The sequence below is a fragment of the Aquila chrysaetos genome, chromosome 6, assembly GCF_900496995.4.
Source record: "Aquila chrysaetos chrysaetos chromosome 6, bAquChr1.4, whole genome shotgun sequence".
NCBI classification, from domain to species: domain Eukaryota; kingdom Metazoa; phylum Chordata; class Aves; order Accipitriformes; family Accipitridae; genus Aquila; species Aquila chrysaetos.
The window spans coordinates 42,416,278-42,433,086 of NC_044009.1; the positions used below are offsets into that span (position 1 = coordinate 42,416,278).

At 40.7% G+C, this 16,809-nt stretch overlaps 1 protein-coding gene across 14 annotated transcripts in view; it reads left to right on the forward strand.

Moving 5' to 3' along the window:
* Positions 1–16,809, forward strand: part of KALRN (kalirin RhoGEF kinase) — a 532,819-nt gene that overhangs the window by 356,669 nt on the left and 159,341 nt on the right. For 13 of the 14 annotated variants that reach the window (XR_005932657.1, XR_005932658.1, XR_005932659.1 and 10 more), the window contains exons 17-24: positions 2,446–2,664; positions 6,020–6,169; positions 7,094–7,208; positions 9,850–9,965; positions 10,547–10,669; positions 13,216–13,398; positions 14,505–14,623; positions 15,878–15,944. Coding sequence is in view for 11 of the 14 variants with exons in the window: in XM_030018367.2 (XP_029874227.2) it covers positions 2,446–2,664; positions 6,020–6,169; positions 7,094–7,208; positions 9,850–9,965; positions 10,547–10,669; positions 13,216–13,398; positions 14,505–14,623; positions 15,878–15,944 (1,092 nt within the window). In the remaining 3 variants the exon portion in view is untranslated. The remainder of the gene's footprint in view (positions 1–2,445; positions 2,665–6,019; positions 6,170–7,093; positions 7,209–9,849; positions 9,966–10,546; positions 10,670–13,215; positions 13,399–14,504; positions 14,624–15,877; positions 15,945–16,809) is intronic. The other variant, XM_041124230.1, reaches the window with a different exon arrangement.

The following is a 16,809-nucleotide window of genomic DNA, read 5'->3' on the forward strand; positions in this document are numbered from 1 at the left end:
AAGGAAGACTAAAATTCACAGAGAGATCTGAAAATGGGAAATTTAGTGAAATTTGTGAAGTTAGTTTCTTCTGACATTCACGATTTACAGATCATTTCACAGCATTCATTTTTTAATATCTTTGTTACTCGATAATGCTCTCACATGAAGTCTTTGTTTCATTCAACTCTCCTTTTGTGGACAGCAGAAGAGACATTCATTCAAACCCACATTCTCAAATAACTTTGAAGAAGAGGAAAGAGGGGCTATTATTAAGAATTGCCTGCTAAACTGAGCTTTTGCCCCTGCTTGCCCTGGAGTAACACATCTTTGACCTGGCCCTTGAAAACTAATTGTGAGCCAACTCATTTGCCTCACTCACCGGGCCAGGACATGGCAGGAGGAATAGCACCTTCTCTGAGCTGCTTTCCTTTGAACGAGAAGGTAGTGGAGGGCTATGGACTCTCCTCAGTAGGGCACTACAAGACTCATAGTTAGGCTCAGTACTTTATATATCTTTGTCATTATGAACAAACCCTGCACTCACAGGGTTTGCTCACTCCGGTTGCTAGAAAGGGAGTCCATTGCTTTTTCCTGGTCCTGGTTAACAAGGTGTATATGCTTCCCAGATTATGTTAATTGTTAGCTTTTTACAGAGCAAAGAACAAGTTGGAAATCCCTTTCTGTGGTTTATATATACCTGAAAATAATCAAAAGTAAACCAAACTTTAAACTATGAAAATAATATTTCCATAATGGAGATGTGAAGAGATGCCTGGTTTAGGGAGGGAAAAGTGTCTTTATGTCTTCTGGTAAATGTTAAATAAGTCAATATACATTATAGTGTTGCTAGTAAGTATAGAGTTTAAATCTCAGCTAATGACTGTTTTGATCCAGCTCCACTCACAGTAAGGAAGGAGCAGCTGTTGCAGCTCCTAAGGGAAAAGGAAGAAGTTTTCTATCAATAGTGTATGAGCTGGCTGGTACCAAGCTGTGCTGACCACATCTTGGCAGCCATCACCAGACAGCAGTGGGGAACAAGACACCCACTGGCTGTGGTATCGCAGCTTGCTGCCATTGGGGAAGTGCTTGTATTTGGTGGTAAATGCAAATCACAGAGGGAGAAGAGGGTTACGCCACAGTAAGGGGCAAAATAAGTTTTCAAAGGGAGAAAACACTAGATTAAATATTTAAAGCGTGTAAAGCTCAATATGGGGAAGAGATCAGCAAAGCACACAGGGCAGGCTGTTCTCTAAAGGCATTCTAGATGTGGAATTGATTTTCAGTTGAAATCCTTTAAAGTCTATTTAAAACAAGTATTACAATTCTAACATCAGTAAAGCAGCTGGATATTAAATTTAACCAGTTGTTCTTGAACATCTTTCTGAATGTTTCTGCAAAGTATTAATCCTTTTTTTGCTAATAGCTTTCTCTACATTGCATTATTCATCAGTGTATTACCAGATGATTTCAAGCTTCTTTCCAGGTTCACGGATTAGATCATAAAAGTATCACATGAGAATTTGTCAGCAGCAGTTACAAATGGGATGCAGAACAGAGGAGTCTTTGGGAGATTTTAGGGCTTCTGTTCAGAAAATTAAAATCAAATATTGGACTAAACCATGCCTGAACATAGTTACTCAGGAGGCTGTGAAGGGCCAGGGGCTATTTTCCTCCCAGCAACCCACAAAGGAAGGTGTAACCACCACTCAGTTACTCTGAGAGGAGCTGAGGTAGGCTGTGGAATGGGGCAGATCATTCAGTCCTGCTGTAAAGTGGCTACTGAGTAAACTGAGGAACAGTGGAGAAAATGGCTTGACTGCCCCCAGCTCCGCCCTTAAAGGTAGCATAGTGTAGCTCCAATATGAGTGAACTGACTTTCAGAAATGTATCTTGTAGGGACTGATATTTGCATATAGTTCATGCCTTTTAGTAAGGCATCTTCATATCTTTTGGTGTTGATGTTTTGTATCCTGTGGACAGGACAATTACACACATGAGTAAAGCTGGTGATGCCAGCAAACTCCCTGGCAAGAGTCAAATTAGGGTGATTAGGCCCATAGTTTGCCAACTCTTTGGTTTTGCTTTTATATCTGCAAATTGTGTGGGGTGCAGTCAGCACTGAGTACAGGCTGGGTGGGAGCTCAGCACAGCAGCTGCCTGCACTGGGGTTGTCAAAATAGATCCACCGGGACCCCCGCCCCGGGTTGTTGCCCAAGGGGCAGTAGCTGATCAGTGGAGCTAACCCATCTTAGTCAGTGCTTGCTTGTCCCAAGCTTTAATAACATGCTGCAAATGTGTGTGAATAATTGAAACTAAAATGCTTTGCAGAAAGTAACTGTTAACTGAAGATAACTCTCTGAAAATGTTTTGCTCTCTCACATCTCCATGCTCACACCTCGCTTCACCTTTCTACCATACATCTGGCACATCTATACAACCTCTCTTTCTTCCCCTCATACACAGTCCCTCTTTCATGCCACTTCCTTACAGAAGACACACCAGAGTGCCCTGCAGGTCCAGCAGAAAGCCGAAGTGTTGCTACAAGCTGGGCATTATGATGCTGATGCTATCAGAGAATGTGCCGAAAAGGTGGCCCTGCACTGGCAGCAGCTGATGCTGAAGATGGAGGACAGGCTGAAACTTGTCAACGCCTCGGTGGCCTTCTATAAAACCTCTGAGCAGGTGAGCTGAACAGTGTCATATCTGTGCCATAGCATATCGCTACAGCCTGGGGGTTAGCTCCCCAGTGTATAGCGCAAAGGTCTTGCCTCTCACCAAGATCAGCACAGAGTGTTGAACTGTTCCAAATACCTGCTCTGCTAATACCACTAAGGAGCAGTGCTCGTTCTTCTCTTTTTCCCTTGAGTAATCCCAAAAGAAGGAAGAGTGTGGCTTCAGTCAGCCCTGCTTGCCCTTAAAAGCTGCCCTTTGTCTTTTTACGTGTGTTTGCATGCCTTCGTCCACACATTAGGTCCATATAAACCTTCCTGTTACCTGAACAGGGCCAGTGTTGAGCCCTCGGGTGACTCCCAGATGGTAAACACCAATGGGAGTGCACTCTGCGATGTAGCAGTGCTGGTAGGTGTGGGTTTTCTACTCTGACCCTGAGTGCAGAGGGTCTTCTGCCAGCAAGGGATCTCACAGCATTGGCAAAATTAACTGAAAGGACATTTGCTCCATTGGCTTAGCAATGCTAAGCCACACATGGAAACCAAAGTTTGAACTAGTCAAAATTGTTTCTTTGACAGGTATTGTAATGAAAAAAAAAAAAAAACCAAAACAAACAAAAAAAGGCAGCAGTTTGCAATAACTTTCATCTTAAAGTTTTCAGTGAAGCAATGTAATTCTTGAAGTTTTTGGGGTTTTTTTTAATTGTACCCTTTCCAACGGGAAGGATTTTTGAAATCCCACCATTTTTCTTTCCAGTTCTCATGATATCTGAGTGAATTTTGAGGAATATAAATTCTTTTTTTCTGTGAGAACTGTTTCCAATTACTTGTTACTTTGTGAGCAGTACTACCCAGTGTTTTCACTAGTAGTTAAACACCACCATGCTGAAAAAATGCCAAGATATGAAGGGATTTCTTTTAAATCCGTCTGCAACACAGATAATTACAGCAGTAACCATTATATGTTGACACAACTTTACCTCGTTCCAGGTGTCCATGAATTGCAAAACACATTCCAATTGGCTGCTGGTACAATGGGATTATTCATCCCTTGCACAAACAGGTGCCATTTATACTGTAGTCAGCGAGAATTAGTGTCACAGTGTGGATACTCGAATAGCCTTGCCTGATGTAATTTACTGCAGCCAGGCAGTTCATGTTAGCATGGACGTTGCAGGAACCTGCGGTTTTATACAAAAGGCAGCAGTGATTTCCATTAAATTTTCTATTGTTATTATCACACAGTTAGTTCCTCAATTAGAGAACCAGACATGGGAAGTTTTTTAGCATGACTAAATATATCATTAGGGAAAGAGATTATTTTTTCCTTAACATCAAGGCTGTAGATGATCCTTGGGCCACTTCTTGGTGTCATTTGTTTAATGCATTTTTAAGATTGTTTAAGATGAATTCATTTCTTATAATGAATGTCTTTCACTGTGAAGAGTTTCAAACAGATTTACAGTCCCCGATGCATTTAAGATTGAAGTGAATTACTGCTGGTGGAGGATTGTGAGAAATGAAAACCATTAAGGGATTCATTAGTGCTTTAGACAGTCAAATGTGCTGGCCAAAATATGCATAGCCAGTAATTTATCAATTCAGTCTCTCCTCCTGTTTCCAAGTCGTAGTCAAGCATACCGCAGTGCCCACCAGTTCATTCATTAGTTGTGTCTATTCAGCAAAATGTTTAGGGCAAAGATCACTCAGTCTTTGAATGCTCATAAACTCACTGCTGCAAGTAGTCTGTTGTCTTCTCCTGGGCTGCACAACTATCTATGGTCCTTAACAGTCTGCACCCTGACTGGATGACAGTGAATTGAGTAATTTACTGGATCCTGAATTCTCCAAGAAAAAAGCAGCTAAAAGGGTGGAGACACTGTCACAACCAGCCAAACTTTTTCATGTCGGTCTTCCCCAAGCATATCATGTTCTTGATATAACTGGTGGAGCCCTGGCTTTCAAATAGCCCAGTTTCTCTGTGACTTCATTGACAGCCCACTTTATATTCATTTCTCTCATTGTCTTAACAGAGAGATGATATTTGCATGTGCAGGGACCATCCTTTCTGGAAAGATGTGGATCCCAGGCCGTCCATCTAGTTTCATTTTTTGAGTCACCAAAGCCCAATAGCATGCCAAAGTTTTCAAGAAGTAAAATGGAAATGTTTTTCTGTGCCTAAATAACACATGGGGCACTTGCTCTCCAATAAGTGTTTGAGGGTGAACACTGGTTTGCGTCCAAGAAGAAGATGATATCAGATTCTCAAATGCATGAGGTCCTTGAACAGCTTGGCAGCAGGATAAGTTGATGACTTCACCTCAGCTCACCAGTTTTAAAACAGAGTTTGATGTGTTCATGAATGGAGTTATATGAAAATGGTCTGCAATACCGGGGAGGATCGGTGGGCGATGCTGGAGTCTCTTCCAGACTATGCTCTTAATCATGTGAGGTCCTCTGAATTATAACTGTGTTCATCCAAATGTTGCAGGAGTGAGCGAGAAAAGGGTGAATGTGGTTAGCTGGACACATAGCAATAACTGACTGGATCTTGAGTAATCTTAGCAGTGGAGTGTGTAGGAAGAGCCCTCTGAGAGAGAGCAGGAAAGTTCTAAATGTTCTGGAAAACTTTTGCAGTTTTTTCAGTGTCTGCACAGGCCACTGAGTGTATTCTCGGGATCTGCAACGCAAAAGACTCAGCCTTGTCTGAGGCCACTGCACACACAATTTTCAGATTGCGATGGTTTATTTACCTCATTCCCATTATTCTACCAAGATAGAAGATATGTGTGTAAGCCCTGTACAGTGGAACACCTGCATCCACCTAGGTTGTGACACTGATTTAATGTCTATTGGTTTCCATCAGTCTTTACAAAAGCTGTATAGGGAGCAACTAACATGCAGCTGAAGAGAATTAGTTCCAGCTTCAGACTTTGTTTCAGGAAAGTATTTAAGCATGTGTTTTTCTTTAAGTATGTGCTAAGTCCCTTGACTTCAGTGGGATTTAAACACATCTAAAGCACCCTTCCAGAACATGGATTGTTTCCTGAATGATCCACTGGGGCCAGACTGACCCCTGCCTTGATTTGACCTTTTGAGCTTCCCCCCCATTATCCATTGGAAGAGAAGAAGGATTTATCACCCTTAAACCAGATGAATTGCATCCCAAACAGTAGAGGTCCCTGTGCGTAAGAAGAACTGCTAGATCATTCTGTCCAGGACCTGTTTCATACCCAGTTATCCTCCATGCCATGGCCCACAGTCCAAAACATTTAGACTTGAAATGTCATTGGTCATAGACTTTTACTGAATACGTTCCTCCTGATTATGATTGTAGATAACGGAATTGTGCTATGGGCATGTTTCAGGTGTGCAGCGTATTAGAGAGTTTGGAGCAAGAATACAGACGGGATGAAGACTGGTGTGGAGGTCGAGATAAACTTGGACCAGCAGCTGAGATAGACCATGTCATCCCTCTGATCAGCAAACATCTGGAACAGAAGGAGGCTTTTCTCAAGGTCTCATTTTAGTTCTCTAATAAATCAGGAAAAATCCCCATTAAATAGCCAATTTAAAGCAGTGTTGGTGAGTTTGAGAGGAGGCTCTGAGGTGTAATTCCAGTTCAGCTACTGGCTGGCTGTATAAACTCTGGGCCAGTTTCACACTGGTAATAAGCGTTATCATCAATGCATGTCTTGGAGAGATGTCATCAAGACTAATTAGGTGGCATTTGCATTGCACTTGTAGGATGTTAGTTGTTGTGCTGGTTCAAAGTTCAGATTCTCAAAATTGCATGTGGTGAGCATTATAAATGACAGGTATTATACGGCATTTTGGTGTTGGGTTGTACAAACCATTCAGCATTTCAAATTCTGTCCTCCAAGCCAATAACTGAAGAACTACTAACAACTGAAGCAATTGTGTCTCTGCAGGGCAGCACCAAGGTGGAGACAGAGATTTCCTCCTGCCTTCCAGGTGCTGCTTTGTAAGAACTGTGGAGCTGACAAGTCAACTGACAGCCAGCCTCCCACCTTCCACTAAAACTGATATATAACATGAAACTACATTTGCAGGCAAGGCTTGAGAAGTTATGCCTCTAGATTGTACGTTTTTTTGAAACGATGAGTGCTTTCCTGGAGAGATGGGTTAGCTTTGGTTAGATTGAAAATGTGTGATGTGCTAGCTCTTTACAACCAGTTGTTTTATTATTGTCGTTACTTTGCCTTAATATATAAAATCAGCCACTATATTCAAAATGAGTCATGTTTTAATACATTTATGAGGCTGTTAGTTTATTAGCTGAGTTTATTGACTCTTAGCTGAAGGTCTCATGTTCCCAGATGAAAGAGAACTTCTCCCTGCAAAATAAGCAGAGAACTCCTTGGGTCCCCTTTCTTTGCTCATCTTTACTGATTCTTTTTGGTGGGGGCTGTTTTTCTTAGGCCTGTACATTGGCACGAAGGAACGCCGAGGTATTCCTCAAGTACATCCACAGGAACAACGTCAGCATGCCTGGAGTAGCAAGCCATACAAGGGGGCCTGAGCAGCAAGTGAAAGGTTGGTGCACTGGCTCAATGACAGCACTAAAGTTTTGTTTGCTTCCCACTCTGCTGTGTGGTCATCCTAAAGTTTGTGAACATGCTGAGAAGGCACCTTAAGTTTTGCCATCTGCTGTCGCTAAAATGATACATGTGCCTGACACCATTAGCGATGGTAGTGAGGTCTCTCAGAAAGTGACCCCTCCTCTGCTAGGCATGAGTTCTTATACAGAACTCTGCTTTTGCAAGTGGTAGTGGGGGGAAAAAGGAAAGGGGTTTGAAACATGGGCTGTCTCTGGCTTCTCTTGTCCCTGGGAGTGACACTGCGCCATCGTCCTCATGTAGGTTGTCAGCTGAGATGATCAGACACTATTTTGCCTTAATATCTAAAAATGCATAAACAAACAAACATAGATCAAATACAAGGTCTAGATGCATCCTGTTGCTGCTGAGCACTGGAAAACAATGAACCCCAAACTTGTTTGTCCCTAGGATGGATCTGCTATTTTTTTGTCCCTGGAGTCCTGTTTGATGTCCTACCACATCAAACAATCACCAGCAAAAGTATCTGCCTGTAGTTACTTTCCTTTGGTCAAAAGAGCACCGTTTACCATCAGATGATACATCTGAGATGTTTGAAATGTTTTCACTCTTCTGCTTAATTAAACAGTTGTTAATCTGTGCCTAGCAATGCTGCAAGGTACTGATAAGAATGAGTAAAGTGATTCTAAAGTAATAAATTATTTTTGTTATTATTATTGGCTTTCTTACAAGCTGCAGAAAGATACAGGTTAAAAGCAGTGCAGTCATTATATATGTGGGAGGGATGGGAACTTTGGTTGTACACAGAAGATGAAAATGGTGCTACTGAAGAGATTATTTTCCTTCCTTGCTTTCAATACCAGTTCTTCAATGTTAACATGACTTTGTTCAACTTTTTCCCACTACTGTGTCAAATGCTTGTTCTTGTTGTGGACTTTTGTTCCCTACAGTTGAAAATCATGGGAAAATTAAACTGTGACTCAGCAAGTGCTTAAATAGGCACCTGATATAAGCTTGTGAGTGTTCCTCACTGAGCTTGTTTGAAATGACTCACTTATATAAAAAACAGCTTGTGTATTAGTTTTTTTCTAAGCCAAATGTGTAATTCTTATGCTTGGTGACTCTATCCACAGAAAATCTTTGAAGTGGACACTTTAGTTCAGAATAAAAGCACATTTAGTAGGATACTTACTGTGCTTCCAAAGCAAAGTCATTATTACTGCAGAACAAAATTAGTTTTATTTGGCATAAACTGTTTATTCAGAGACCTGATCTAAAGCACCCATAAGAAGCTTCAAGTTCCTTTTGTCATTCAAAGTTTCTATTGTCCTCAGCAGGGACTGGGCTAGGTTTTGCGATTAACTTAAGTATTACAATTTTTTTGACCATAATCAGCGTCACACTTGGAAATGGGGAGGGATACATCCAAATCTGTTTGGTGCCACCAGTGTTGATACATAAGGAGTGAACATCGGTACACTCAGAAAGGGCTTAGGGTGAGAGAGGTTATTAACAGGTGCTGTAAATGATTCTAAGTCACTGTAAGTGGTTGAGAAGCCAGACTCAATGTTTTAATATAAAAGAGCATAACTGCTGCCCAGGCTGCGTGTGCCTAAGCCCCCTCTAGTGGCTGCTTCACTTTGTGGCTAGGGCAGGAGGGCTGCCATGCCTTACCTGCCCAGGTAGCTACCTGAGCTCCATACCCAGACACAGCTGGGATGAGCCACGTTGCTGCCAGCTACACATGACTTAGCTCAGTTTAAATAGAAAAACTCAGGTTTAACTAAGGTTTATGTTAGTGATAAAGTGTAAAACTCTTGCACTGTCTCTCTGCATGTAATCTTTTCAGTTAAACCCATGGTACTTTTAAAGAGTTAAATCGCGTCCTTTTATCAAGTTGATACAGTCTGGCTGAGCACTCGGGTTTTGAAGTAGAACATGTATGTCCGAGACGCCAAGGAGTAGCAGGTCTCCTGCCAGTCTCTTCCTGAATCTGGGTGTCTGTCACATGCCCATCACACAGAAAACAGTTTAGAGGACCAAACCAGTTTAGAGGCCTCAACCCAAAATCATAGCCCAGCAGTAACTTCACGGGAAGCACAGAGGGTCGCCAGGCAGTACAGGTGTACAAAAACCTTACCAGGTATGTCAAACTGGGGGCTCAGGTCTGAATTAAATTCAGTCATGACCAGAGCTCTGCATAGGACAGTAGGCATCGGTGGCAAGTCCTGGGTAAGCAACAGACAAGGCAGAAAAAACGCAACTTCTTCTGTGTCAACCAGTACCAGACTCCTGAAATAAGCAACAGAAGAGAACGAAAGGACTAGAAATCATGTATCCCAGTGTATTTACTGGGGTAAATCTCAAACTCTGTTCTAGCATCTTCTCCTTTACCAGATAACCCTGCAACTTTTTTTGTGGTGTTTTTTCTGGTTTTGTTTTTGTTTTTTTAAAGCAGCCCCTTTGAATCAATGCTTGTTTTTAAGAAGTACAGTCTCAGGGGCTCTGCTCTTGGGAATGCAGTCCAGGCAGAGTGAGTAAATTCAGCTTTTTGTGGCTTATTTCTGTATGCACTCACAGAATCACTAATCATGCAGGCATTTTCCTTTGCCCTACAGCCATTCTGAGTGAGCTGCTGCAGAGGGAGAACCGGGTCCTTCACTTCTGGACCCTGAAGAAGCGGAGATTAGATCAGTGCCAGCAATACGTTGTCTTTGAGCGCAGTGCCAAGCAGGTAGTGTAAAAACCCTACTTTGTCTTTCTGTCCTGTCAGCGTGTAAGTATTTCTTGTATCCATGTAATGCTTCTGTGTGGGGTTTCTGTTGCAATCTCAAGTTGTATTTAAAAACTGTAACTTTTGAAAACTTGGCAAATGTAGATTTTTTAAAACAATTTAAGAAAATTCCAAAACCCGACAACAAAACTCAGTATTTTTGCCAGGCCACATTAATTTCTGGATTTGTTCATTTGTTTGAAAATAAATATAAGAGCAAACTTGTTTTACTGAGCTATTACTGAACAAGAAAACTGCTTTCCCTGTGTGCAGATTTATCTGTATATAGTTAGAATTCCCTACACTCCTTTTTCTTGTAGAAAACATACACCACCTTTTGTATCCTCTCCCACCTCCTTTGATTACTGTATTCTTTTTATGTGTTCCTAGAAAGTGTTTTAGTACACACAGTATTAAGTCCCGATGGATTTGATATCCTCTATTTGGCAGATTTTTTTTTTTTTTTTTGGTCAGAGGATTAGTTCTTGAAATACAAAGACTGTTTGTTTTGTTTTTCCTTTGGTTGTTTTTGACATTCACAGGCCTTAGACTGGATCCAAGAAACAGGCGAATATTACCTCTCTACTCACAACTCCACAGGAGAATCAGCAGAAGAAACTCAGGAACTCCTGAAGGAATATGGGGAATTCAGAGTACCTGCCAAGGTAAACAGTGGCTTTAACCTAATTATGGCGTCTGCCTTAGTCTATGTTTATGATCCTGTTTCAGTGCCTTAAATATCTGTAGTAATATTCTCTTGATTTTTGTATTTTCCTCCTGACATTCCTAGCCCAGAAGCTAAATGTCTTTTGAGAACTGTGATCTTTCATTTTTAGCAAGACATAGGCACAAAAAGGAGGTTTTCTCCCCCTTGGTCTGTACTGGTTATGGAGCATTTTTGTTCTGATCAGAAGGAAGAGAAAGTCCATTTGCATACCAACTTCACAGCAACCTAATAAGACATACCCTAATTTCATCTTTAAACAATCACACAAGAATGGTATAGAGTAACTAATTGATCTGAACATATCCAAGGTCATCCTGGATTCCCTGTCTCTTTCTTCTGTCATTACAACCACAATTTGTTTCATTAATTCCATCTGGGTTGATCATAGATGATCATTTATCTCATTAGAAATAATCTGCTGATCCCAACAAAATGCTTTAAATAAATGGATCTGTAAACTTCAGGGTGAACATTTTTTAATACAAAGCTGCATTACCAAGAATCTATTAATTTATATGGAGCAATTCTGAGAAACCTGGTGGGGTTTACAGAGGAATGGTGATTGGACTTGCTTCAGACAAATTAATTCAAACCATAGGTAATTCACAGACAGTGAATCCACAGGGGTATTAACAGTCACTGATAAGGATCTAAATTGCAGAGTTGGACTGCGGCAAGACCATGGCTTTGGTATTATGTAGCTTCATTTCACTCTGTCCTGAAATTGATCTTCTGTAATCCTTAAATTCCTCATTAGGCTGTCCATGCTTGCATGGGTTTGATTCACAGGCTTTGTGGTGTTCTTGTCCCCTTCCTTTTTGCTTAGCTTGCATGTCTGCAAAAATGGGAGATAACTAGCAGTGGATGGAAATTAATTTACTCAGACAGGACCTGTACAACATTCCTTTAACAGTACTTCTGTAACCACCCATAATCAGTCCGCCTGAAATCATGTACCAGTTTATAATGTAATATTCATCACAGTAGCCCTGACTCATCCTGAAGTTTCCAAACTATTTCTACTCTTGACTTAGCCTAGGATTGAGTTTTATACCTTGTTTCTTATTGACCATTACTGACTGTTCCTTACACTGATGCATCTAGTCTTGCTCCCTAGGGCTGTAGTAAATCACTTTCTTACTGCTGACCTAGAATATTTTCATTGCCACGTGCAATCTGGTAAATGCATGTCACTCCCAGACTAAAGTTATTCTCAAATTAAGCTGTAACTGAAAGCCTTCCTGATCCCAATAATTTTCTGCCCAAACCAATTGTTTGGAAAACGAAAACACCAGTAGCTTTTGGGAACGAAACACCCTTTAAATATAACAGGAAGTCAGATTTTTACTTCTCCATACCTAGCCTTGCTTAAGGACTCAATTAATTTGTTATGATGACCTCTGATTCAGCTGTTAATTTATTTTGCTGGTGAAGTTTCTTGAATTTAGTTTTGTGTTTGAAATCTCAATGTTTTCTGGTTTGACATGCATTTGTCCATTTCTGGCCAGACTGCTGATAATGTCAAATACCTGGCAGCATGTCTTGCTTCAGGCAGAGTGGAAAGTTCTCCCCATCTCTGAAAAGCAGCTTGCCAGTACCTCTGGGGATACGACTGATTCTCCTTTTGCTTTTGAGGATTAACATGTGTGTTACACATGTCTGTATGGTTGATATCTCAGTTTTTATAAGCATTTTGTACTTGAGTTGGCTCATAGGGCCCAGGCACCTTCAGTTCCTGGGATAGATTTGGAATCTAAGCTAAAATTTATAACTAGCTCCTTCGTGCCAGATTTGCACAAAGCTCCTCAACGTGGAAAATGATAGTGACTAAGGAGCAGTCAGAGACTAAGTGGCATAGAAAAGACCTCTGGAAAGTTTGGGGGCTCAGTGTATGCTTTGGAGTTCAGACATCTTCTAGTTTGTATTGCTCTAACTAGAACTAAAATACTGACGGAGGATTTTGTAGTAGATCAGGAATTTGGATTTAAATTCTGTTTGCTTCTGAAACAGGGTAGTAGTCACTCAAACTCACTTCCCAGACTGATAAGTGGTGTATTAATGACCTGTCTACACAGGTCTGCTGAACCACCTAGGTACAGATTCAGAGTAACTTGATGTATTTTATGAGGTGTGACTTCTAAATCCTGTCCTCTACTCCAAGTCTCACAAAAAATAAGTTTTTGGTTATGGGAAGGAAGCATGTCTAATTTCCAACATGTTTTCCTTATGTGTTTGTGTGTGTGTGTGTGGTTTCAAAAACTTGACTTTTTCTATCTCCTGCAGCTTCATAAGTGTCCTTATAAAAATGCCATTCCTTTCATGTTTTACTGGGCAAAGTTTAAAGCATCTGATTCTGTATAAGATGAAGTACAGGCACTCTTTAATGATGTATAAAAAATTGCAAGCTGCTTCTGACTGCTATGTGAATTAAAAGCAAAGGAAATAATAATAATGCAACATAACCGAGGACCATATTTTGGGCAGCAAACAAAGGAGAAAGTGAAGCTCCTCATCCAGCTGGCTGACAGCTTTGTAGAAAAAGGACATATACACGCCACTGAAATTAGGAAGTGGGTCACCACTGTTGACAAACGCTACCGTGACTTCTCTCTCAGGATGGGGAAATACCGCTACTCCCTGGAAAAAGCCCTTGGAATCAATACAGAGGTACTGTAAGTCCATGTCCTGCTGGGGTTTTATACCAAAGCTGAAAGTCATAGAGGGAAGTGAAGGCTATAAATTGAAGTATGAATGCTGAAGGTTATCGTGTGTCCATTAGAAACACTTAAAACCCGGTCAACCTACCTAGCGAAGCTCAGAACTGTTTCTGAAGAGAAAAAATTCTTTTTGTGGCAGATCAGTGAAATGAGGAGGAGACAGATGAAGATCAGAAAGGCTTTCTAAACAAATGTTTGCACCATTCTCCAGGAGACCATACAGCTACTGGGAAGGAGGGGGAAACATATTATTTGAATAAAAGTCTGTGTTAATTTTAGCATAAACCATAAATCCTGCTCTCACACCATTATTTTGAGTCAATCTCAGGCTTTGACTGTAAATTTTTATTCTCTCATCCTTTAACTAACCAAAAAAATTGATCCCCAATCACTTCATCTCTGAGCTCTTTTAGGTGAAAGAGAGCAACACAAAAGAAACAAAAATTAGAACCTACTGCTATTCTCTTGCCACAATATTAAGGGGGAGTGCCAGAAGCAGAAACACTTAAAGACCTTTCAGTCAACCATCCCTTGAAATTAAGTATCAAAGAAAAAGACATAAATTCCCTCAGTTACACCCTCAAGGTACCTTAAATGTACTATTCCTTGTAGGGTCTCTAGTTTACACAAGGTTACTAACCACAGTCTGGAAAGGTATTTCCATGGCAGAAGGCCATTAGAATTTGGGATTGTCTCTGCATAGTGCTCTACTTTATCATACTATTTATGAAGTCCCATACTAGGCAATTAATTTAGATGTGAAGGAGTAAGGTAAAATTTAGACACTTGTCATCAATACATGTTCCTAGATAGGAGTAACAGTGAAGATGATAATAAATCTCATAGTTGGTGGTTTTTAAGATTTCACTCTCACATTCTTACCTTCTCCCTTCTCACTGTAGTTTTTCTAAATCTCTTTGAATTTCCTTCTTTCTGATATTGGTATCTTTATCTTACTTTTGTCCCTTCTTATCCATTTGATCTCATGAACATCCTGCATTTCGCACAACAGTAGGATTACAATGAATTTAAAATCTGTACTGTCATTTTTTCTAGGATAACAAGGACCTAGAACTAGATATTATTCCAGCAAGTCTTTCAGACCGGGAGGTAAAACTGCGAGATGCAAATCATGAAGTCAATGAAGAAAAAAGAAAGTCAGCCAGAAAGAAAGAGTATGTCCCCAAACGCTCACAGTCTGCCATGGCACAGTATCTAAGAGTGATTCTATGATATTTGCATGACCAAACTGACTGACAGTCCTATAACTCCTTCCAACCGTGGAGCTATTGAGATAAGTCTACAGGTGTAGGGCAGAAGTTGTGACTTGTAGGCTAGAGAATTTCAGAACATAGAGGTTGAATTTCTTTTGGTTTTAATCAGAAGTTACTTTTGGAAAGGAAAAGGAGTGAGTCAAGCACTTCGATTGGACCCTGATGTCATGGAGATACTCATTGTCATGATTTCTCTCTGGCTGTACGTGAAGAGTAAAATGAACAGGAAAAAATGAAAAGCATCTTTATATGTCTAGGTATTATCTAAAGTCCAATGACATCCAGAGGAGTTAACTGGGTTTCAGTGACACAAGAGTTCACTTGAAGTTTAGGTTCAAATTTCAGTGGGTGTAGAACTGAGACAACTGGAAATATTTCATACTAGAGGAAATATTTGGAGACTGCTTGTTGCACTTAAATCTAGAAAAAGTCTAATTTCACAGTATTTTATCTTAATTTTTGTGTGATAATATTCTGGAAAGCATTTGTATGTACAGTCCTTCTCAGCCCTCTGAAATTGTCACTACAGTGCATAACATTGATAAGAAACTGTTTCTGCTTTAGGAACAGTGGTTACACTTGGTCTGCCTGCGGCACATTTTAAAAACATTGGGCATTTCAACTTTGAGATGCCTAGCCTCAGGCACTACAGATGTGGTTGTTGGGCTTCCTATCAGTCTGGATTTTCTCTGGTTAGATACCAAGCTGTTGAAGCCTCTTCAAAGTAGTGGTGTCTCCCAAATCCATCTATATTGCCACTGAAGGTTAAGTTTCAGGGTGACTTACCACTGACTATTAGTGAAGATGCAAGTGCTGTTGGTGAATCTCAAGTCCTTACTCCTGGGAAGAAAAATATTCTGAGAATCAGTTGACTGTTAAAGATGGGTATGTAGATAGTAAATCACAACTCAGGGTTGCAGAAGTACAACTTTATGGAATTTTATGCAGAAAAATATTTAGAAAATAACCCTGCAAGGGACTAGAGTGTGAAGTGGTATTTCATTCATGGAGCTGAAAGGTGCAAAGTAAGGCAGCTGAAGGTTTAGAGTGGAAGTACACTGATTCATTAGGACAACAGAAGGATGTTTTGTTTTCTGTTCATTGTACAAATGCTTATAATGTCCAAAACACCTGAAATGCTTTCTTTTTTTCCAGATTCATTATGGCTGAGCTGCTTCAGACTGAAAAAGCTTATGTCAGGGATTTACATGAATGTTTAGAGGTAAGTTACGGCGCAGGAAGTCTCCAGTATTTTCAGGAAGGACATGGCATCCTTTGAGGCGGTGATGTTCACTGTACTGCAAAGGCTGACCTTAACAAGAGTTTGTGTAAGGGTACCACCATTAGTGGCTAGCTGCAGAGCTGTGTCCTGCTGGTGGTGGGAGCTGGGTGGGCAGAGGGAGCTTGTCTCCCTGGCAGAACTGTGCCCTGTGATCCCCACACTTGGCTGTAAATGTCTGCACCTCCAGGGACACCTGAGTGGGCCTTTATTTGCAAAGCTGCGCACACCCCTGCAGAGTGAGTGCAATGTTCTGGGACTCAGTAGAGAGTAATATGTTTGCACACTGACCTGAAATTTGTTGGTTTCTAGTCTTTTTTGAATCATGGAGCATTTTCTGAAGAATCAAATCTATTCCTTTGAATCATCTCATGCTAGAGAAAGAGCTGGATTTGCACTGTCAAGTATCTTGCTTAGCTCTACAGCAGGGTGTTCCTGAAGGGCACTGTGATATTCAGGGCAAAAAGCAGAGTGTATTTCAGTGAAATCTGTCAGCTTTCACATTTCTGCAGTTTGAAAGAGATTTTTATGTATCTAATGCTACTGAAGTGGCACATCCAGCTTATCTTTCAACTGTTTCTGCCTGCAGTTTTTGGACACCATCAGTTGGACAGCAAAGACAGGTGGTGTTGGCATGTTTCTGCTTTTTCCTCAGACAACTTTTAAGTGTCAGCACTTTGAATTTCTCTGGAGAGCTTTCTGTGACACTGGAACATTTAACTTTTTTTTAGCTTGTTTGTTTAGTCTCAAAGTATGTAGTTCCCTTGTCAGCCTGTGCCTTTGGCAATAAAATGGGGAGATCTAGTCT